The sequence below is a fragment of the Chinchilla lanigera genome, unplaced genomic scaffold (genome assembly GCF_000276665.1).
Source record: "Chinchilla lanigera isolate Chin_1 unplaced genomic scaffold, ChiLan1.0 scaffold00008, whole genome shotgun sequence".
Classification (NCBI taxonomy): Eukaryota; Metazoa; Chordata; class Mammalia; order Rodentia; family Chinchillidae; genus Chinchilla; species Chinchilla lanigera.
The window spans coordinates 10,511,944-10,533,734 of record NW_004955409.1 but is presented as its reverse complement, the minus strand read 5'-3'; the positions used below and the strand labels follow the sequence as shown (position 1 = coordinate 10,533,734).

General features: G+C 36.0%; 1 protein-coding gene across 1 annotated transcript in view; it reads right to left on the bottom strand.

Annotated features, from left to right (window-relative positions):
- Positions 1–351: 351 nt before the first annotated feature.
- Ero1a (endoplasmic reticulum oxidoreductase alpha) overlaps positions 352–21,791 on the bottom strand; it is a 37,492-nt gene continuing 16,052 nt past the window's right edge. The window contains exons 7-16 of the mRNA XM_005376780.2: positions 17,432–17,552; positions 15,495–15,541; positions 13,149–13,160; positions 11,816–11,842; positions 11,611–11,703; positions 10,420–10,666; positions 9,901–9,970; positions 5,203–5,289; positions 4,992–5,125; positions 352–3,419 (exon numbers count right to left, since the gene is read on the bottom strand). Of these exons, the coding sequence (XP_005376837.1) occupies positions 3,359–3,419; positions 4,992–5,125; positions 5,203–5,289; positions 9,901–9,970; positions 10,420–10,666; positions 11,611–11,703; positions 11,816–11,842; positions 13,149–13,160; positions 15,495–15,541; positions 17,432–17,552 (899 nt within the window). The 3' untranslated portion in view covers positions 352–3,358. The remainder of the gene's footprint in view (positions 3,420–4,991; positions 5,126–5,202; positions 5,290–9,900; positions 9,971–10,419; positions 10,667–11,610; positions 11,704–11,815; positions 11,843–13,148; positions 13,161–15,494; positions 15,542–17,431; positions 17,553–21,791) is intronic.

Below are 21,791 nucleotides of genomic sequence, written 5' to 3'. Positions count from 1 at the left end.
CCACAGAAAAAAGAAAAATATCAAGAGTTACAAATAATAGTTTGCTCTTGGTGGTCTCATCATTATTTACATCTGGGTCTCACAGACATCAATATAATAGGAAATGCCTTACACTTTTAAAATACCAATGTTACTAGAAAGCACATATTTAATCCAGCATTAAGCCAAGAATACCTTTGTAGGAGATAATTTATACCACCACGCTCCTTCCGCTTTAGAATCTTAAACAAGAATCCACGCATGCAGCATATCCTAGCTACTCTTTCATCACTGAAGAAGTTCCTCAGTGATGCTGCCTTTTCCAAGGAAGATCCCTTTCATGGCTCAGCAAAAACCACAATGAAATTTGAATACAATTTCAGCTTTATTGATTCCAAAAAGTCTCCATATCTTTGGGGTCTACTGATCTTTGCTGTAAAGGGGGAGTGAAGGTATGACTTCTAATAAAATGAACTTGTCACTTTAAAAGCAATTTAGTCAACAAATGTTTATTAAATGTCCATATGCCAAAAAGTATGCTATAGAGATGCCAAAGTGAACACAGATTTTTTTTTCTTCCTGCCCTTAAGGAGCTCACATTCTAATAAAGGAGACTTTTAAAAACAAAAATAATACAGTACAATAAGTGATACAGTAGAGGTAGGTTGTAATTACAGTGGTGACACAAAAGTTACGACTCTCCTTGAATGGAGGGGGGGGATTTTCAGACAAGATACGGATGCTGAGCCTGCGAGGATGCATGGAATTTTCTGGTGGAAAGGATGGCTAGGGCATTTGATGTGAAGAGTATAGCGTCCACCCAGGTGTGGAGGGCTAGCCACACGGGGCATCTGAAGGACTGACTGTAACCTTGGGTAGGGAAGACATAGGAAAAGACCTTGTATACCACGCTAAGAACGCTGGCTCTCCCCACAAGCTTCTGAAGTCACTGCAGGTGTTAAGCGGAGACCAGCACTGCCAGAGTGCACCCGGGGAAGCCAATCCGGTAACGCTGTGGAGCAACGAGGACAGGTGATAAGGAGACAGTTCACGCGGCCCTCTGGTAAGCACAATGACAATGCAACAGCAGTGATGTACGAGAAAGGCAGAGGTGGTAAATCAACAGAACTTAGAACTCGGAGGCCAGGAGAGGAATGAGCTGAGAAAACAGAAAATCATGGTCCTGAACTAAAGTTTAAGAAACAAAGGCACCAGAGTAGGCGTGGGAGAACAAGTGAAGACACACACGGTGTACACTGCTTATGACAACGACAATGAAAGAGCCCAAGAAATAACCTTTAAGGAATCAACGAAAAGGCCAAAAATAAGAGGTTTAGGAGCAAACAAAATACAAGGAACCAAGGTGATAGATTTAAAAAAAAAAAAAAAGAAGAAGAGGTTTGTCAGTGAAAACTAGTCAGAAAAGAAGTCAAATAAGAAAGGACTTGTGAGCCGAACTGTGGATTTAGAATTAGGAGCTTAGTTCACAAGAAAGGGCTGATACGGACACTGGGCCAAGTGCCCGCTTTTACTTAGGGACAAACCAGCGGGAGGTGGCGAAGTGAAGTAAGAATACTCCTGGAAAGACTGGCAGCTGGAGTCGGGGGCAGCTGAGAGCTAGGGCGGTAAATACAGTTAACATGAAACCCACCAACCGTATTTCCACAGTACAAATGCCCTTACAGTTTTATATACACCAATCACTCAACAGAGGGCTTGACTTAATTAGCAAGTTAAGGTCTTTTTTCCATGCCCTATTCAGAGAAAATGAAGGGGAAAGGAAAACAATGCATATTGTTAAACTTAGTTCTGTGATTATTCATTTCAAATATACTACATACATATTACATTCATTCAACAAATGTTTACTAGATACCACCTATGTGCTTGGCACTATACCACACCTTAGGGACACAAAAAAAAAAGTAGCAGTGTGAAGTGGCAGCTCTAAAATGTTACATAAATAAACTCTGATTTGCTAATAATGCGAGGTCTCAGCATGTTAGACCTGCTAAGACATACATACAGAGTGTACATAATTTTGAGGTATACATTTTTTTTTCCCTACAATCACCATGTGGTATTAATTCTTAAAACTTTTCTAATACTTCATCAGAATTTCCACTAATAAAAATCTCCCCCAAAATTACAGCTCAGTTTTAGAGAGGCAAAAGAAATTAACTTCATGAAAAAATTAACTTCATAAAAAATAAAAATTATACACCCTAAGACTGCAGAAATCAAACATAAAAAGGTACAACGAAACTAAAAAAGAACTTCAGATTGGAACTGGAAGTGATTCCTTATTTTAAGGCTTACAGAATTACAGTTCTAGATTTGTATTTTTTTGTGTGAGAAAACAGTTTTTAGAAAATTATTCAATATTACAAGGAGTATTTAGGGTTTGAGGGGCATGATATGTGCAGCTGACTTTCACATGATCAGGGAAAAAAGCATGTACACAGAGAGCATGACAAAGTAAATGTGAACAACTGGTGAATCTGGATAAAAGTCCTTTGTACTATTTTTGAAACTTTTCTGTAAATTTTAAATTATATAAAAATAAAAAGACTCCCCAAATTTTCATTCAATATTAGGGAAAATATTATGAGAATAAATATATATTCTATTCAACTTTTCACAATGCTTACAAATCTCCTCTGCCTTTAAATTGTTCTGAATTTGATATGCTGAAACAACCTAGTCAAAATAGCAATTTAACTCTAAAAGTGACATACTCATACCAGTGTAAGAGTACACTGGGTTGTAAGAGCAGGGTTGTCAGATAAAACGCAGGAACCTCAGTTAACATTTGAATTTCAAACAAATAATGAATAATTTTTTCTATAAGTATGTCCCGAATAGCACATGCAACAAATTTTAAAGTAAACCAGTCGTTTATCTGAAATTCAATTCTAAGTGGGCATTCTGCATTTTTACTTTATAAATCTGACAATCCTAAATGTACTGAAAAATTCTACACTGTTAAGAGTTATTCATAAGCCTCCCTAGTATTTTCCTATTAAACATTTGTCACATTTGCCATAATTTTTATTACATCTTATCACACAAAACTCTACTTTGAGAGACTTAAAACATCATTCAGCTGGTCTGAGCATATAAGAATCTGATAATCCTGCTCTTATTCAATATTGAACTTTAAAATTTGTACCACATTATCAAAGTAGTTTATTCACAATAATATTAAACATAGGACAATTTTAAAAATATTTACTTAAAACAATATAACTCTCCTTTTACAAAAGCAGCTTAATATAAAATGTTGGTCTGAAGACTGTCATTGCCATTACATCTTTAAATGATATTCCACTCTTTGGCCTTCATTTTCCAAAAACAGGCTTATTTCAAATCATTTTCCTTAATGAATATTGTGTAACAAATTCCTGAAGTTTTCTAATTCTTTCACACTTGTAGAAATCCTGAAACCAAAAAATATTTCACTCAAAAACCATCTTAGACAAACATTCTCTGTAGAAGTTACTCAGTTTGCATCTTTAGAGCACAAAAAAAATTGAAAATTAATTTATTGCAATAAATGGAAATGTATATAAACCATTTTACCTATTTCGATGTACTTTAGTTCTTAATATGGTAAAAGTATGATAATATTGTCTGGAAATTAGTTATTTTTTAGTATAAAAGTATTGAAGTATATGTATGTGAAACAGATATTGAAAAACTTATGTACTTCATTTGTAACCATATTCATTTACTTAGTAATAAAGTAAAAAATACACAAATATTAAAATACTAAGGCATTTTAAGTATTAATAAATATATCCATATGCTTAATATAAAGTCCATAATACTAAGACTAGAAATACAGAAATAATGAAATACATACTTTAAATATTCACAAGTATACAAATACTTTAAAATAATATGCTATTTTACAAATATACAAAGAATGAAAGCTATTGTTCTAATAAAGAGTGAGAACAGTAAATGAATGTGACCAAGTTATCGCTGCACTCTATAAGAAGCGAAGCTTATTCCTCGTTACCGGAGGGTGTTCATTATCTCAGGTGGACAGTAGCTGTGCTCCCCAGCATGACGGAAGTAGCAGAAAGGCAACAAAACGTAACTGGCAAGCTCCTGGGCGCAGGGGAGTAACTGTACTGGACAATTATTTCAAGCCCCAACTATGAAATCATATTTTTTTAAGTGAAGAAACACAGACCTTAAAAATAATGATGATTTGGGGAGCTGGAGGTGCTGCTCAGGGGCAGAGGACTTCCCTAGCATGCGCACAGCCCTCGGTTCAACCCCCACCCCACAAAAACACTTTCAAAAGGTTTTAAAAATATCAACGTTCTTTACATTCATAAGCCAGAATGAAGGACATCTGTAAATAAATTTCAGCCCCCACCGCTGGCTCAGGGAGAACCGCGGAGCACCGAGCTCCTCCTCCCGTCCTGCGTAGTCTGCGACGGCCTCACTGGGTTGCCCGGGCCGGCCTCCAGCTCTCACTCCTTCTTCGGCCTCCCAAGTATCTGGGACTACAAGTGTGCATACCACACCCATCTCACACGTCAATGTTCTGATGTACGTTCCCTATATCGTACTTCCTTGCAATTGTGTTCACAGGAAAGAAGTATTTTTAAAAGGATTATTAATACTTTTATATAATGATGAGTTCATAGAGAAACCTATATATGTACCTGTATTAAACAACATGATTTTTCCAGGACCTTCAAAAAAATCGAACATCACAAAAAACTGCTTTTAAACAATTAGAAAATAATATACAATTCAGTAAGGCGAATACCAGTGTCCAACCTAACTTAATCATGAAATAAGAGTCCACAGATAAAAACTTTAAAATCATCTAATGATAGTGTGTGTCAACATACTTGGGCTATTTTAGAAGATCATATAATCCTGTAAGATTAATGCACTAAAAAGGCTGTTTCTTACCTACTTTCATCCGAGAGTATAAATGCTGCATTAGACTTACTTAGCAGAAACAATTTCAGTACATTCAAACTAACCTGCCAAATGCATTAAATAGTGATACAATTTCTTGTCTGGTTAGATGGAATTCATAACTGGGTCCACTTTCTGGCATATTTGCTATCAATTTCTCAGAAAACAAGATCTTCAGAGCAGTACCCAAACCTTGAGTCTATAACAGAAATAAGAAAATTAAGAAAATTCATGCAAAGGGTAAAGGAGAAGTAAAAATGAGCTTGCTTTGCTTACCTGAAGCTTTCCCCACAGCCGACACTTAAAACAACCGACACAATCCATGATCCTTGAAATATTTCTAAAATGCAGCCGGAAGTCCTCCTAAAAACAATTTAACAAGATTTTATCAAGATGTGCTATGTAGGCCTAGGAATGTACGTAGCTCAGTGGTAGAGTGCTTGCTGAGCATGTGCAAGGCCCCGGGCTCAATCCCCCGCAATACTAAAAAAAAAAAAAAGATGTAATATACAGTCACCTATTAAGTATCTGCTGGGTGCCTTCTATGTGTTTAACACTGGGCAAGATACTATGTGGTGCCAGTAACAGAAAGGAACTAACATTTATTGAGCATCTCCTGCACACCAGAATCTTTACAGGTACAACTGTATTTCATCATCACCACAACATTTAAAAAGTAATTATTACTATTATTATAAGCTATCCCTAGTGGATTAAAAATAAGACTCAGAGAAATTAGGTACCTTACCTAATTCCCACTGAGTAAATAGCAAACTTAGAGCCCAGGCCTGCCTGACTCCAAAGCTGCACGATCTGCCAAAACGTAAAAAGCAACTTCACTGATGGGCCCTACTGTATGTGATTATTAAGTACCTGTCAATCGTGGCAGGACAGGAGTTAGAGGACACCAACCAAAAAGGGAGCAAGGGAAGGAGACAAGGAAACCTTTGGTTTCACAACAGTTAAATTACAGTTCTTCTTTCTGCTATTAATTAGGTAAAATCAGATTTTCTTTTTTATTATTAACATAATTATTAACATGCAAAAATACTCTGAATATAATGTGCCCACCAGCAAGTTTTAGAAAGAAACCTTTCCAAGTACACTTGAAATTCGTCATGTATCCCTCCAAATTTCTGTATCCCATCATCCACTGCTATGCTGAACTTGTTTTTATGTATTTGCTACATATTCGTATATATAGGGTATTACATTGTTTATGACAGGGTAACATGCATCCAGCTCATCTAAAACTCGTATATGTCCTTAAGGAATAAGAAATAAGAAGGGAAGCCGAGAACACATCCTTCTTTTACTACAGTGGAAATTAATTGATCCTCCAAGGGACTCACTCTGTCCTAGGAGTGGAATCCTAAGCTTCCAGGATTTCAAGCAGAAAAGCAACATTACAGATATAACACCAATTATACCACTTGGTCTATAATTTAAAAAGCATGAAATGTGCTAAACTAGACACCGGCTCAAACGGTGGAAAACAGGACCACAGATCCAGCGCTGAGTAAATAAGCAAAGACTGGCACCCACTGCATCAGAGCAGTCCTAAGGTTATTCTGGAGACAGATTGACGCTTTGTTCAGCTTGAGACTTTGAAACAACCATAACATGTAAAAAATCTGTAGTAAATCTGTAGTAAAAAGGTTTGTAGTAAAAGACCCCAGATCTTTTATTTCACAGAAAGCCCAAACTGTTGATGTTCCCACATATTTTTACTATTCTCTGTGCCTGTTCAGGAAGAGGTAATTTAATTTGAAGCCTACTGTTGAAAAAATGACCCATCATGATTCCAGACAGATTTCATGATTTAAGGTGGCCCTTAAACCAGGGTTTTGCCCTTGACTTAAAGAAAAATCACACTTCAAACAATAGCAAAGTAATAAAATGAATGTAAAGCACATGTGCTGCTCCTACAAGCTACTGACGTCTAGAGGACTTAATAGCTGTTAAGAGTCTACAAAATTGTGGCCGGGGATTTAGCTCAGCGGCAAAGCGCCTGCCTGGCAAGTGCAAGGTTGTGAGTTCGGTCCCCGGTACCAGAGAAAAACCAAAAAAAAAAAAAAAAAGAGTCTACAAAATCCATATTAAGATTATATAAAGATAGAATACTTCCCACATAGGATCTATAAATATACAAATGGATACAAATGTTCTGAGTAATAAAATACAGCTTTTACTTTAAGATATTACTGAGTGCCATAGTGGCTTATCGGCAATTATATACTTCCATAATCAATAGGTATTAAAAATATACTCTCAAGGGGAAAAGATTTAAAAGTTTTCCACTTTAAGAGACACTAATACTTGTAAAGGCTAAAAGCCTGAGTTCTAGAAGATCATGCTTGTTTCTGTAGACACTGTCTAAATTCAGTATTCAAATCTACGGTAATTCAATCATTTGAAGGTGGCAGTTCTCAGGTCAGTCTTCACGTGCCATGTACAGAAAGCACGGATGCTTGCTTTCAGCGCCCAGTAAACACCGTAAAATTAAAGCCAAGCACATAAAGTGGCACCCATCTTCTGTCTGGGTGACTGCAATAGGCTAGAACCAAATTAACAGACGAGATTATGAGAACAGGAGAAAACTCCCCACTTCCATAAGTAACAATTACAGTCAATAACCTGAGTTTATCTCAGTTATCAGAAAAATTTAGGACCCTCAAAATAACCAGAACCCAACAGACTGACAGATTCTCCTTGTACAGGCACACAGTTCTAGGTCATCATTTTATTTGTTGATTTTAAAGAAATGCAGTCTCGCTATGTTGCCCATGTTACCCTCCAACTCCTGGGCTCAAGCAAACACCTCTTGCCTCCGCCTCTGGAGTAGCTGGGACAATCGGTGTGTGTAACCACATTCAGCTTTTCAATTTTTTTTTTTTTTTTGAGACAAAATCTCACTACTTTTTAATTATTTTTAATTACAATAACTTGGCAGAACAACGAAATGTACTGTGGTTACATGCTGTCATTTATACTTGGTGAAATCAACTGACCAATTCTCATCCAAATTCTCAAATGTTTTCATATGTCTTCAAGTGAGACCCTATTCTATTTTTAATTGAACACTAAATATCTCTTTCAGGTAATGAGTATAAAGGAATCAAGATTAGATTTTTTAAGAAAGAGTTTATAAATATGATTGTTCAAATCAATGATGTTTACCACAAAGTACTCTTAGGGAAAAAAAAGGAAATCTCTGATGTTCACGTGCTTTTTTCTTAACTTCTCTAAAATTAGGTTCAGAAAAATTCTGTTAGGTAAGGACCGCATAAACCTCATAGCACATGAAAGCTAAGCATTTGGGAGTTCTGATCAAATTAAAACATTGTGAGAAATATTTCTAATTTGCACAATCTAGAAAGGGCTGATGCCAAAACACTGTCCAATAAACCAGCAAGTGAACTAAAAATAAGGCATATATTGAAAATAGTAGGCAAAAAATAAGTCTTTTGCAACATCTTCCCCCTCACTTCCCAGTTCCTGGAAGCTGTTTAGAAGATTATATAATCCCTGAGGTATGTTTTTATAGCAAAAATGCTTTAAGTAGGAGATAGACGGGAGGGCAAGAATAACTATTACCTAACAGCACTCGCTTTTGCAGGCTGCCCAAAATCACTTTCTGCATCATGGAAAGAAACCAAGAGAGGGAGACGGTTATAAATAGTCCAATAAAATCCGATCAAGCCCCATGGTATTAAGGGCCTGCGCCCTTTACTGACCAACAGTTTGGTAAATACAACAGTAATCTAATTTTATTCGACTTCCCAAATAGTCTGGAAATCCCCTGAGGGTAAGAGCTGTGTCTCCCTTTAATGCAAAAATCACACTCTGCACACAGTGTTTAATAAGTCTTCCTAGGAATATTTTAGCTTTCCAGCATTGAGTGGCAGCTACACACACTAGTCTTCCTGAGGTCATACCCCTTTGAAGAAGCAAGGCAATGACCAGACCGCCTTCATTCTGCGAGGCCGCAGATCTACCTACACTTCCCACAGCCACAGGCGGGCATTATGACCTATCTTAATTTTCAGTAAACTGGCTGACAGAATGCCACACAGTACCTGCTCCTCATAAACACCATCTTTTAATTTAACCAACACCCTTTTTAGAATTTTCTTCAGGAAAAAGACAGACTAATACTGTCACTGACATTCTGGATCCTTCTGTTTAATTTATAAACACTATTTAGTACATAAAACCATCAATGTGAAAGCCATCTATGCAGGGTACAGGGTACAGTAATACATAGCTTGTTATTTTCTGTCATAAGGGTTTTTGTTTTGCTTTGCTTTGGGAATTTTTTCTTTTTCTTTTTTTTTTTTTTTTCTTTCTTGGTGCTGGGGACAAAGCCAGGCCCTCAAGCATGCTAAGCACGTGTTCTGCCACTGAGCTATACCCCTGGCACCTAGTTGTTATCTTGAACGTAATACAAAGTAGAACTTAGGTTGGGCCTGCCTTTAAGGAAAACTGTGACTCCAATCTTTCTCATAATTTCAGAATATATATCAGTTTACTATTAAGTATAAATACAGAGGCTTACTTATTTTTAAAACTGACAAGTAATTATATATGTTTATGGGGCACAATATTATGCTTTGATGTTAGGTTTAGAATATGAAACAATTAGGCCAATTGACAAATCCATTATACCTCACATACTTATTCTTTTGTAGTGAAAACACGTAGAATCTACTCTTTTAACAATTCTGAAATGTAAAATTAATTATTACTTCTTACAGTCATCCTTCCGTGCAACAGATCACTAAAGCTGATCCCTAATTGAAACTCAGCACTTTGGGACCAACACCTTCTCTTCTCCCACTTCCCTTCCCTTCTCTTCCGAGAAACACCGCTTTGTTCTCCACTTTTATGAGAAATACATGAATCTATATTCAGAACTGCATACATGTTAATCGGTTTATGTCTAACAATTAAGTTAAAGTATAAAATAATTACCTTTAGTTTTTGGGCTTCTTTTTTATCCCCAGCAAAAAGTGAATTCTCATCAAAATGCAAAGGAAATGACCTGCATTTTAGAATAAACTATTTATTTTCGTACATTATAAATATTAAATGCCCTGCTAATACAATACTTTGCTGGCCAATGATAAATAATAAAATTAAAATAGGGCACAAAACAGTAAAACCAACACTTCGATACAAACAAATTACTTTCTCAAATAAATGCTAATTGTGTAACATAGTACAGGTTTGGCCCCAAACTCAACCTGACCAACTAAATATAAAAATAATGCAAGCATCACATACTAAAAAAATGGCTCTTGAAGTTAACAATGTGTGGTTTTGGCACACCCATCAAAATAAAAACAAAAGTCAATCCTGAAAGTTCCATGAGCAAATTGGCTTTTAATTATTTTCAAAGAGTTTTCCTTTCTCTACATAAATGTTTAAGAATTTAATTTTAGAAACCACTTCTCACTCATCTATTCATGTATAAGCTGCAATATAACTTACTTGATCTCATGAAGAATTTCCAGAAGTAACATTTTGTTTTCTGCATCCTGAATTTTATTTCCAGTGAAGAGCTGAAAATCTGGGCGCTCAAAAAATGGTAACACTTTAGATAAAGCCCTTAGTTCAATTAAGTAGAGAAAGTACAAGTTCTTAAGCCTTCTGGGGCCCTCTCCTTCAGTCAAAACTGCATCAAACCGCTGCTGAAATTCTGTAACGTTGTGTCCCCACTTCGTTTCCAGCCAGGTATCTAGGAAGAAAAAAATGCTAAAAACTGAATTTTACTTAAATAACTTCCATTTTGTTGTATTAGGTTATTTATATTTGTAGACGTTAATTTCATTTTCTATTTCAAATATCTATTATATAGGTATATAATATATATATATATTATAATCAAGAAAACTGGCTTTTATAATTTAATCATTAAAATTTCTGTATTAAGATTTTTATCTTCTGGAACCCAGCCATAAAAGCAAAACTGAAATCACTGTTTTACCAAGAAAGTAGTTCTAAAAACGTGATCAAAATCACATTTCTGAATATAAACATATACATAAATCACAATATATAAATGAAAAATTACTATCTGAAATGTTTGAAGGATTATTTCAAGTCAAAGTTATTCATTTGCTTCCAAGAGGTAAAACCCTCTAATTCCCAGAAGTATGTTACAGACGAAAATTAAGCGTGGTCTCATTTATCAACAGTATCCCTGAAGCGTAAGTAACAGCAGAAAATGCTTCCCCATTACAGCTGGCACTTAGGCTCTGATGTTACATCTAACAAATAACAAACTGCTGTTCGGAGCTGGTTTAATTCCCACAACAAAAGAAAATAATATTTCCAAAGTGTCATTTTAAGCAGTTTCTTAAAAGAAGGTAAGGAGTTAATAATATGCCAAGCTATTCAATTATATCTATTCATACTCCTGATTACTACCATTTAAGAAGGGATTTTTACAGCCTAATATTCAGGGTGGTCTGTCTCTTTCCATTCAGATAGAACGATGGGGGCTGGAGATTTAGCTCAGCGGCACAGCGCCTGCCTGGCAGGCACAACAAGATCGTGAGTTCAATTCCCGGTACCAGAAAAACACACACACACACACACACACAAAAAACCAACAGATAGAACGATGAAGAATTTAAGAGCGCCTGAAAATAGTAAGAGGTAAATGTAAATACCACCTACCTTGTAAAAGGTACCTTGCACTCAGATGCACATTAATGCTTGCATGTAAGCCAGATATAAGTCTGTAGAATGCTCTTTTCTCTACACAGAGGCCTAAAAAGAGTCAACGATTTAGAAATAAAATTTTATATGTAAATCTTGAAGGTTATTAATCTCATGATTTTAAAAATGAAAAAATCAAATTTGTGTAAACATTTCTAATTACCTTCTAGCCAACTGTAAAATGTGTTCTCTGAAATTAAAAGAAAAACAAAAGTTTGCAAAAATGCCACGAGATAAGTTTTCCCAAAGTGTTAAGCTACCTTATAGAAAATCTGTGCCAGTGTTTTAAAGATTACTTAACCTAAAGGTTCAAATCTTGTTTGCAGCTTTTTCAAAGGAAGACGACAAGAAATGACAGACTCAGTCAAGTACCAATCTGCTTCACAGACTTGAAAAGGCCTTCGCCTTGCCTGAGGCGGCCACAGTCCCATTATTTTCTGGATAAACTGTTTTATATGATGCCAAAATACAGAATTTAAATAGTAAAGCAATCAAAAATGGGAAAATACCTAGCCTAGATAGATACTGTGAAAATTAAAGACTCATTATATGCTTTTCAAATCAGAAAAATAAATAAAAATTACAAAATCGCATAGGAGGTATATTATTTCTACACAGCAGATTGTATTCCATGTCATTCACTATTTCAAAAGAGCAGTTTATAGAAATGTTACAGAAACCAATAATCTCTTACATTCTAAGGCCTAATAAGATCACTTTTAATAGATTTAGAAATTTTGTTTTTAGAATTATGATTTAAAGAAGTAACTAAAAATGCAGCAATGCAAGACATTTAGAACAATGATTATATTAATTTTAAACTCCTAAACAATAAAAATGTACAGTAATGTCTAGGTTAATATGATGGAATACCATGTAACATGGTATAGTTAACATGGTAAAATAACACAACTATCAAAATGACAAAAATTTAGAATTTTGCAACTCTGTATGTGAAAATGTTTGAAATATATAAAATATGTAAGAAATCATAACTGCAAAGATTCATGTATATATTTGCTATACAGATGGTAAGTATTGTACTATGTTACAGGTTTAGTTTTTACTAGAGTTGCTTATAGCGACATTAAAAATAAATCCCAACCAAGCATAAAAATAATACAAGCAATGGCAAAGGGAATAAGCAATAAATTGGAGTACAAAAATTTTAAATGTTTGTTTACAGGAAAACTTGATACAAAAGCAAAATGCGAAACCAAACTGTGCACATCACGTTGTAAACATGACACAGGCATCTACCTACACACATAAAAACATCACAAACCAAACAAAAACGCTAAAATGCTCAGCGAAAAGGACCCAGGCCAGTCATTTTCCCTTAACCTGTGCTACTGCCTCCAAAATTATAAAGAAATAAAAATCCAGTTCTTTTGCATCTCAGAAGTAGGAAGAAAAAATTGTTTTTCTTTAAAATAAATATCCTAATGTATAAGCAAATCTGTATGTGTAACATATGAGAAAAAAGTTATACTTACCTTTGTTTTTTCCTGAAAAGCAGAACAAAACAAAGTATTTATTATTATAAACTCCTACTATTTGCCCCTTTTACAATGCTACACTTGCATAAAAGTAAGACTTTCTAAACATGAGTCATTTCACGTTATTAGCCCACCATACACATCTGTAGGTGAGACACTCAGGACTGTACTCTCTCTAGCGGTGACAGGAATCCTGCCTGGGGTGATGGACTGACATCTTCAGGGGCGCCCACAAGAGCTTCCTCTCACCAAGATTTAACATGGACTGACAGGAGGGAAAAATCTAGTCTGGCATCTGAGAGTACTCTTAATTAAGTATCTTAAGGACCTATGTTTATTTGGCTGCCAGAGATTTTTTCCACAGTTATTGTCCTAAGTGACAACATAATTTCTGTTAAAGATTGATATTATTGCTTTGAAATCTCCAGACCGACATTGTAAGATTTAACCTTAGGAATATTTTCAAAGATGATAAAATGCAGCAATTTGTATACAGCTGCTTATTTATGATTGGATGATTATCTTCATTTTGTTCATTTTTGTAATGCCATCATGGATTATTAAATATATATTTATTGCAACTATGTTCACAAAAAAGAGATAAAAAGTTATCCGTAACTCCCACCCCATGATAAATACCATTTATATTTTGTTAAATGTCCTTTTCCTCTGTGTGTAGATATTTAGAGATTGTATTAATAATGCTCTTATAAAATTACATCATACATGTTTTGATTCTGCCTGCTTTGCCTCAGTGTGCTACTGAGTGCTATTAATCATTTTTTATTTTAATGGATAGAAATTTATGGCAACGTTTGTTATGGCTGGACTCTACTAGTGACTTTATGTAAGTCATTTAACCAGTTCCCTCATGATAAACATTTAAATTATTCTCATTTATCTTTTTTATTTTTTCTCCCTGTAGTACTGAGGATTAAACCCAGGGCCTTCCCACTCGGCCGTATCACCAGCCCTTTTTTTGCTATTAATTTCGAGACACAGTCTCAGCAAGTTGCCCATGTTGGGCTCAAGCTTGTGATCCTACTGCCTCAGCTTCCCAGGGTGCTAGTATTATAAGCATGAGCCCCCATGCCCAGCACCCATTTATTTTTAAAGTACGTCAGGGCTGTTAATGTATCAAACCATAATGTGAGTTCACAGTAAAGACCATCACTTATCTATGCATTTGTATTTCACCCGATATTAAATCACTAGCTTCCACTTAGTCACTGTATGTGACTCTGTGCAAACTCAGAAAGCCTTGTTTAAAAGGCTTTCTTAATCCGAGTCAGTCAACATTTAGAGAATGATTCAACCTCACTGCCTTATGGGAGAAATTTATATTTATTAACTTCATGAGATCAGCATCTTTTCAAGGAAATTTTTAAAATTATAACCTTACACATTTGCTAAAAGCACATCAAAGATTTTATCAGTAAGCACATACTGAAAGAGAACAGATATTATTTCTACGGAACAAGGCGGATGGATCATCACTGAAACTGCGTATTCGAAAAACCATTCGGCCTCCGATTGACTGGGGGGGCTTGAGGGTTTCAAGCATACACTCTCTGCCACCTACACAGCGCCTAGCACAAGGATATGATGAGTACTCGTTTGTGGAGAGAACAAATGACTTTCACTGTGGGAGACAAGGTCACTCACTGAGGACAGCAATCACTGACAGTGCACCTAAAAGACTTCTCCATATATGATGTATCAGGCTCTATAGAAAGGGAGAAAAGAAATAAATGCTGCCCATATTCCCAAAATCCTAGGGTAGGTGGTAGCTATATCAGTACCAATAATTATACCTAGGAAAAAGAATGCTGGGTGAGAATACAGATGTTATAAAGTGACTTCAAGAGGACCAGGGAAAGTTTTGTGGAAAAGGCAGCATTTGGACCAGGCCTTTGTAGAAATGAAAGATGCTAATAAGATATACCAAGATACATGTAAATTTGAAATCAGACTTCCAATTATGAAATCTAACTATAGAATCAAGTTTTGGGAAAAATTTTGAGTTTTCTGTATATTCACCTACCTGGAAGATGAGTAAACACTGAAATTAGTGAACACACCAACTAGTGTATATGCAAAAATACACAGAATAGTATATATCCCAATCTTCATCTTACGTTAGTCTAATACCATGAACTTCAGTACAAAAACACTCCTTACTGAGACAGAAATACAGCTGTGCAGGGGGAGGCCTACCTTCTATGGACACAGGACTGTAACTGCATGACCTAAGCAGCTCTCGCCATTTATCTTGGCTTCGCTCTTCCTCTAACCAAAGTCAGAGGCTGATAAATAATATAACAATGCAGATGAGAAACTCACCTTGACTAGAAGCCAGAGGATTTAAAGGCCTTTTAATTGTCTGTGGCCTAGAAAACAAAATAATTAAAAGTAGTAGTGTTATCAGTCATGTTGTAATTATTTAAATAACATGATATTATCTCAGGAAGTTAATTAATGACTATATCCAAAGTCAAATAATTTTATTGGGACTATAAAATATTTAATTTTCTCTAACTGCATTAGAAATCATTGGCTATTGTTTTAGTAATAATAGCTCCTGATCTAGTCCCATTATAGCAGCCAGCAAGTCATTTCCTAATCAAGTCTTCAAGCAAAAGAAAAATCACCAGTCAAGCTCTCCTCTACTAGTTACTAATACTGTTTTTTCTAATCCATTTTCATATGTTATTAATATGTATGTGTGCATACCACGCAGTATACCATTAACTGAAAGACAACCAAAAATACAAACGTTCCAATGTAAGCATTAAAACTCAGCAGCAAAAAAAACTGCTGACAGATTATTTTATACTTCTGTAATCTTAAACACATCAGTTGGCCCTGTGGCCACCAGGTTTGTTATGACTTGAGTAAAAGGTTTTCATAATAGGAAAAAACAGCCAGAAGTTTTCTAGAGAATTAATATATTACTAAAGTGCTTTGAATAAAAAAAAAAAGAATAGCCATTAGTATTATTAATAAACTGCAGGGATTATTTTAATTTTCTTAATTTAAATTTGCACAACTGGAGACATTTCAAGAGAAAATGTAAGCTGTTTTAGCATAATAAATATAATTTAGTGATTCTATAACAATATAACATTATTTACATTATTAAAAATATTGGAATCAGGATATGAACTACAAAATAACTAAAAACTAGCACAAATCTAACAAATGCCTTATAGACTTAATTTACACTAAAAAGAACAAAAAAAAAACTCTTTAAACTTTAAATCACTAAACCAAACATTCCTAATAGTTATTCAAGAGAATTTAAATTCAATGCATGGCAGAATTAGTTAATAATGAAAAGTTTTGACTTTGCAAAGGAAAAACTCTTCAAGTCAAAATAAAGAGACAGAAAGGAGAAAAGAAGTAAAAAATGCATTATCCCCATACTTGGAAACTCCAAAGATTTTTCTAGAATTGCCTTTCATCTCTGAGAAAGCATCTCTCTCTCTCTCTCTCTCTCTCTCTCTCTCTCTCTCTCTCTCTCTCACACACACACACACACATACACAGAAATTTTTTCCAAAAACCAATTAGCCTCATTTTTTCCAAAAACCAATTAGCCTTGTAAGTGAATAACTCGAAGCACCCCTCCATCACCCAGTGTGACTGCTTCCACTGCAGAGGTCAGGAGTATAAAGTGGGTCTTTCCACTTCCTAGATCCTTCACACTGAATGGAATGACTTCACCTCCCCAAGTCTCAGACTCTCTATCTGTAAAGCAGTGATAACTAACCCAGGTCACTGTGTGCACTGCAGGAGGAAATGCCTGGCATATGGCCAATGCAAAACAAAGTCACCTTTTAAAATTATTCTCTGAAACCAATTTAATGTTAAATTAAATTGATTTAATTTAACATTAAAGCAATTTGAAATAACTACAACCACAGAAAGGACAGTATAGAGCACCAAAAAGCGAAGGAGTTGTGTATTAATCTGTCCTCTGCCACTAATTATCTGACCTTGGGAAGTGGACCAAATCTTCCCGGATCTAGGTTATTTCATCTACAAAACAAGACTTCTGTCCCTCTCTCAGACAGAAGCATTCTTTCCCCCAATAAATATATTCTGCTCTTTAAAAAAATGAGACTCTACAATCTACTCAGGAACATTTGTTAAGTACCAATGATACTTCATAAAGACCTGACTTTTCAAAAAAGATTAATTTTATATTATTATGATTTTGCTTATTTGTTTACAAAGAGAAATCATATCTTACACGAATTTCTAAAAATGACACATACTTAAAACAGTTTTCTTCATAGATGACATTCCATATCTTCCATGCGTCTGGTCCCTTATAACCCGTGTAGCGCTCAGGATTAAGGAGCAAATCTACATATTCAGCATCAGGAGACTGTATGTCTGTAAAATAAAATGCTTTATTCAATCTTTTTATCTTGAATTATCTTAAAAAGTGAGTATACAGGTATGGTGTTGTACATCTGTAATCCCACCTACTCATGAGGTTGTGTAAGTTTGAGGCCAGCCTGGGCAACTTAGTGAGACTTTGTCTCAAAACAAAAAATGCAGGGCTGGGGATATAGCTCAGTGGCACAAGCACCCGCCTGGCAAGCACAAGGTCCTAAGTTTGATTCCCGATACCCCCCAAAAAAAAAGAAAAGAAATAAAACCATTACTTTAAAAAAAAAATGCAGAGCTGGGGATGTAGCTCAGTGGTAGAGCACTTGTCTAGCACGTGCAAGTCCTGGATTCAACCCCTAGCACAGGAAAAAAAGTACACAAGCCTTGACTCCAAGGCTTCGTGAAAGTTACAACATATCAGGAATATAAAAACTTCTCAAGAAAAAGAAAAGAAGAAAACAAGTAGCTACCTTAACTGTACACACTGGTAGCAAAAACATTCTGATTGAAAGGAATGGTAAAGAAATAGGAATACGATTGCAGGGGGCGGGTACTTGGAATTGGACCACACTGAGCTACAGCCACAACCCTTCATTTTTCATTAAGCTAAATTCCATAACTGCTCAGGCTGGGCTCAAATATGTAACCCCAGAGTGCTGGGGTTATAGACCTGTGCCACTTGCCCAGCTGGAATGTATGCATTTTAGAAATCAAGAAACAAGTAACTCCATTCTCATAAGCACGCCGATGAATATAATACGCATTTTTCCACATTAACCACAGCAGTTCATCAGTAACTAAGGTAATAGAAGAGTGTTAGAGCCATACACTACTTTTTTCCAAATACTTTTTTCTCACTTGTCCACTATCAGGACCCCCTACCAAGCTGTCCTAAAATATAATACTAAAATGCAAAAGTTATGTACAGAGTGATTTTCTGTTAGAATTATTCATAAAAGGGAAAAGTGAAAGCAATTTAAATGCCCAACATAGCAGAGCAGTTAGAAGCACAGGCCTTGGAGCCAGAAAGCCGGGTTGGGATCCAGCTCCAGCTACCTATTCATAATTTACAATACTGTATGTTTTAACTTCAAGGACAGTAGCCCTAGTCTTCCACTGGCTAATTAATAGTACAGCAATCTCCTACTCATCTATAAACTTTAACAATATGAACCAACCGACAAATGAGGAAGAAGCCAAAATGGCCAAGAGCAATCAAAGTCAGTGACAAAAACCCGGGCACGTGAATCTTTACAAGAGTCCACCACAGGGCTGAGGGTGTGGTCCAGTACTACCTGCCCTGCACATGTGAGGCCCGGGTTTGATCCCCAGCAGAGGGGGACAGAGGGAGAGAGAGAGGGAGAGAGAATATCAAGCTCTCAACAATACCTATCTCGGGGCTGGGGATTTAGCTCAGCGGCAAAGCACCTGCTTGGCAAGCACAAGGTCGTGAGTTCAGTTCCCGGTACCGGAAAAAAAACAAAAACAAAAACAAAAACAAAAAAAAACAAACAATACCTATCTCTCATTATTAAAGAACAACAACAAAAAAGCCAGGCTGGCTATTTCTACCCACTGCCCACTGTATCGGGGGCATAGATTAGGGGGAAGGTTTCTTCTAGAAGCAGCGCAATGATGGCATCTAGAAATGCCCGAGCCTAACGCAAAACAGAAACCCAAGTAACCAGAGAAAGTCACTGACAACTTCAAGAAACGAAAGAGCATGGAATCAGCCAGTTCAGGGGTGGATAACTGTTCACTCCAATGAACACTGAAAGCAACTGCCACAACATAAAAAATTATCATAAATTTAATTTTAAAACCCCAGATTTTAAAATATATAAATAATGCTCAGCACTCCATACACAAAACTAACCACCAAGAAATGATTATTAATAATCTGAGAAAAATATTTATTGCCTCATAAGTTTACTTAAGACAAATATTTTATCTCTCAACTTTGTAAAAAAGTTACTATCACCATATTTTGCCACAAAGGTATAAATTTCTCATCAGAATTTATAAAATACCTTTTGTACTTCACCTATCATTTATGTAAATTATTTATTCCCTATGATGCAGCCCTTTTGAAAAACACCTTTCCTGTTTGAATGGGAGAAATTATGCAAATGGGCAAGCGATTCACCAAACTCTGCCTGATGTCAGAGGTGAACTGTTGATTCTCCATGCTACACACTGCAGTCTTACCATCTTTTTTCTAACACTGAAGGTCTAAAAATACTTGCTGTATATTAAAATTTAGTTTTATCACATACAACGTTTAAGGCCAACGATTCTTGAGGAAAACATTTTGGTAAAATAAGAGATTTGGAAGAATATGTTATCCCCTTCCTATACTTGTCTAAATCTTGGTGTGTGCCTCTTTCAACACACTGAGCTCAAGTATGTTTTAGAATAGACAACTTTTAGACTCTACAAAGGTAACACAGGACATGCAACATATATGGAGTATTATCCCAGCAGGACCTGGGCAGCAATCTGCAATCACAGGGCTAGGGTGTAACTCAGGAATAAAGTCATCAGCTAGAATACGAAGAGGTGAAATAGGTGTTTCGGAGGCCTGAAAATAAAGCATGGTTTCTGGGTGGCAGTAAGAGTCAATACCGGTAATTTAAAGCAATACCACAGGGCTGGAGGATGCAGCCCAACACTGAACACTTACCTAGCACCCCAAGGGCCTAGGCCTGACACCCTCCCCAGGAGGGGGAGAAAGATGATTTCTGCTGTGAAACTCCTGACTGTCTGAATATTCGCAATAAACGAGTTTACGTTACCTTTAGGGAGAGAAATAATGCATTTTCAGTCTTCGGATTTTGAAAACAGAAACGTGGCATTTCAGACATGTATATGCCCAAACACGGGCATGTCTCCTACTAAGGAAAGCTTCTCATTTTTCTTTTCAAAAAGAGGGCACAGCTGGGCAAGGCCAGCTGCTCACTAGGCTGAGGCTGGAGGACTCTTTGAGCCAGGACTTTGAGACCAGCGTGACGTGCAACACAACGTGACCAGTGCAAAAGGAAAGTCACAAAAGTCACAAAATTTCCCTTTTCCTTTCTCTTTTATGGCGACTGTAGACTTCATCTTTTACTTGTAATTAAAATGATCTGCATCATTCTTTATAGTCATTTTTTAAAGACCATTAATCCACTACCAAGGAGCCAAAGAAAGACACTAAATTCAATTTGATTTAATTTTGATTAGCCAATTAAAAGGCTAATAAAATCAAACTTAAAAAAGAGAAGATGCAAGAAAAAGACGAATGAGAGAATCTATAAATCTTGATCAAAGAGTTGCCATGGATTCCAAGGCTTTTAGATTTTAACATCACCAGCACTAAGGCTTGGCTTTAGATGTTCCAGACATGACTTCATGGTTCAATATTCTCGTCTCCAAAAGCCACGCAGACCATCATTAAGGAAAATTACCACAATCCAACAGTAATGTAAGAAGCAGGTTTTAGTAATCCCTCCATTTCAGCTACCGATACAAAATGTATGCATATGTTACAAAATTATGTACACCAGATACACAGAACAGCAAAACTGAACAGGTGAATTTTTTTTAAGAAACTGAGGTCCCTTTGCAAATCGTGCTATTATGGTAAAATATATAAAACAAAATTTACTAGTTCAAGCATATTTAGGTGAACAATTCAGTGGCATTAAGTATATTCACGATGTCGTATCACTATCAACTTCTATTTCCAAAACTTTCCCACAACCCCAACCAAAACTTTCTTAATTACTCAACAATAGCGCACACACACATACACACACACACACACACACACATACACACACTCTCCTACAACTTCTGCTAACATTTAATCTAACATTCTGTCTCTTATAAAGTTACCTATTCTAGGTATATCAGAGAGGTGGGCTGATAAAATACATGTCTTTTTGTGGTTGGCTTATTTCATTCAGCATGTTTTTAAGGTTCACCATGTTGCAGCATGTGTCAGAATTTCACTCCTTTCTGCAGCTCAGTAGTATTCCATTGCAGGAATATCCATACAGCACATTAGTTTATCCATCTGACACTTGGGTTGTTTCTACCTTTCAAATACTGTTGAATGAGACTGCAATGAACACGGTTTTATCTATATCTCAGTCTCCATTTTTAGTTCTTTTGTCTGTATACCAAGGAATGGCACTGTTAGGTCACAGAATAATTCTAAGTTTAACTTTTTGAGGGACTGTAAACTGTTAGAAAATG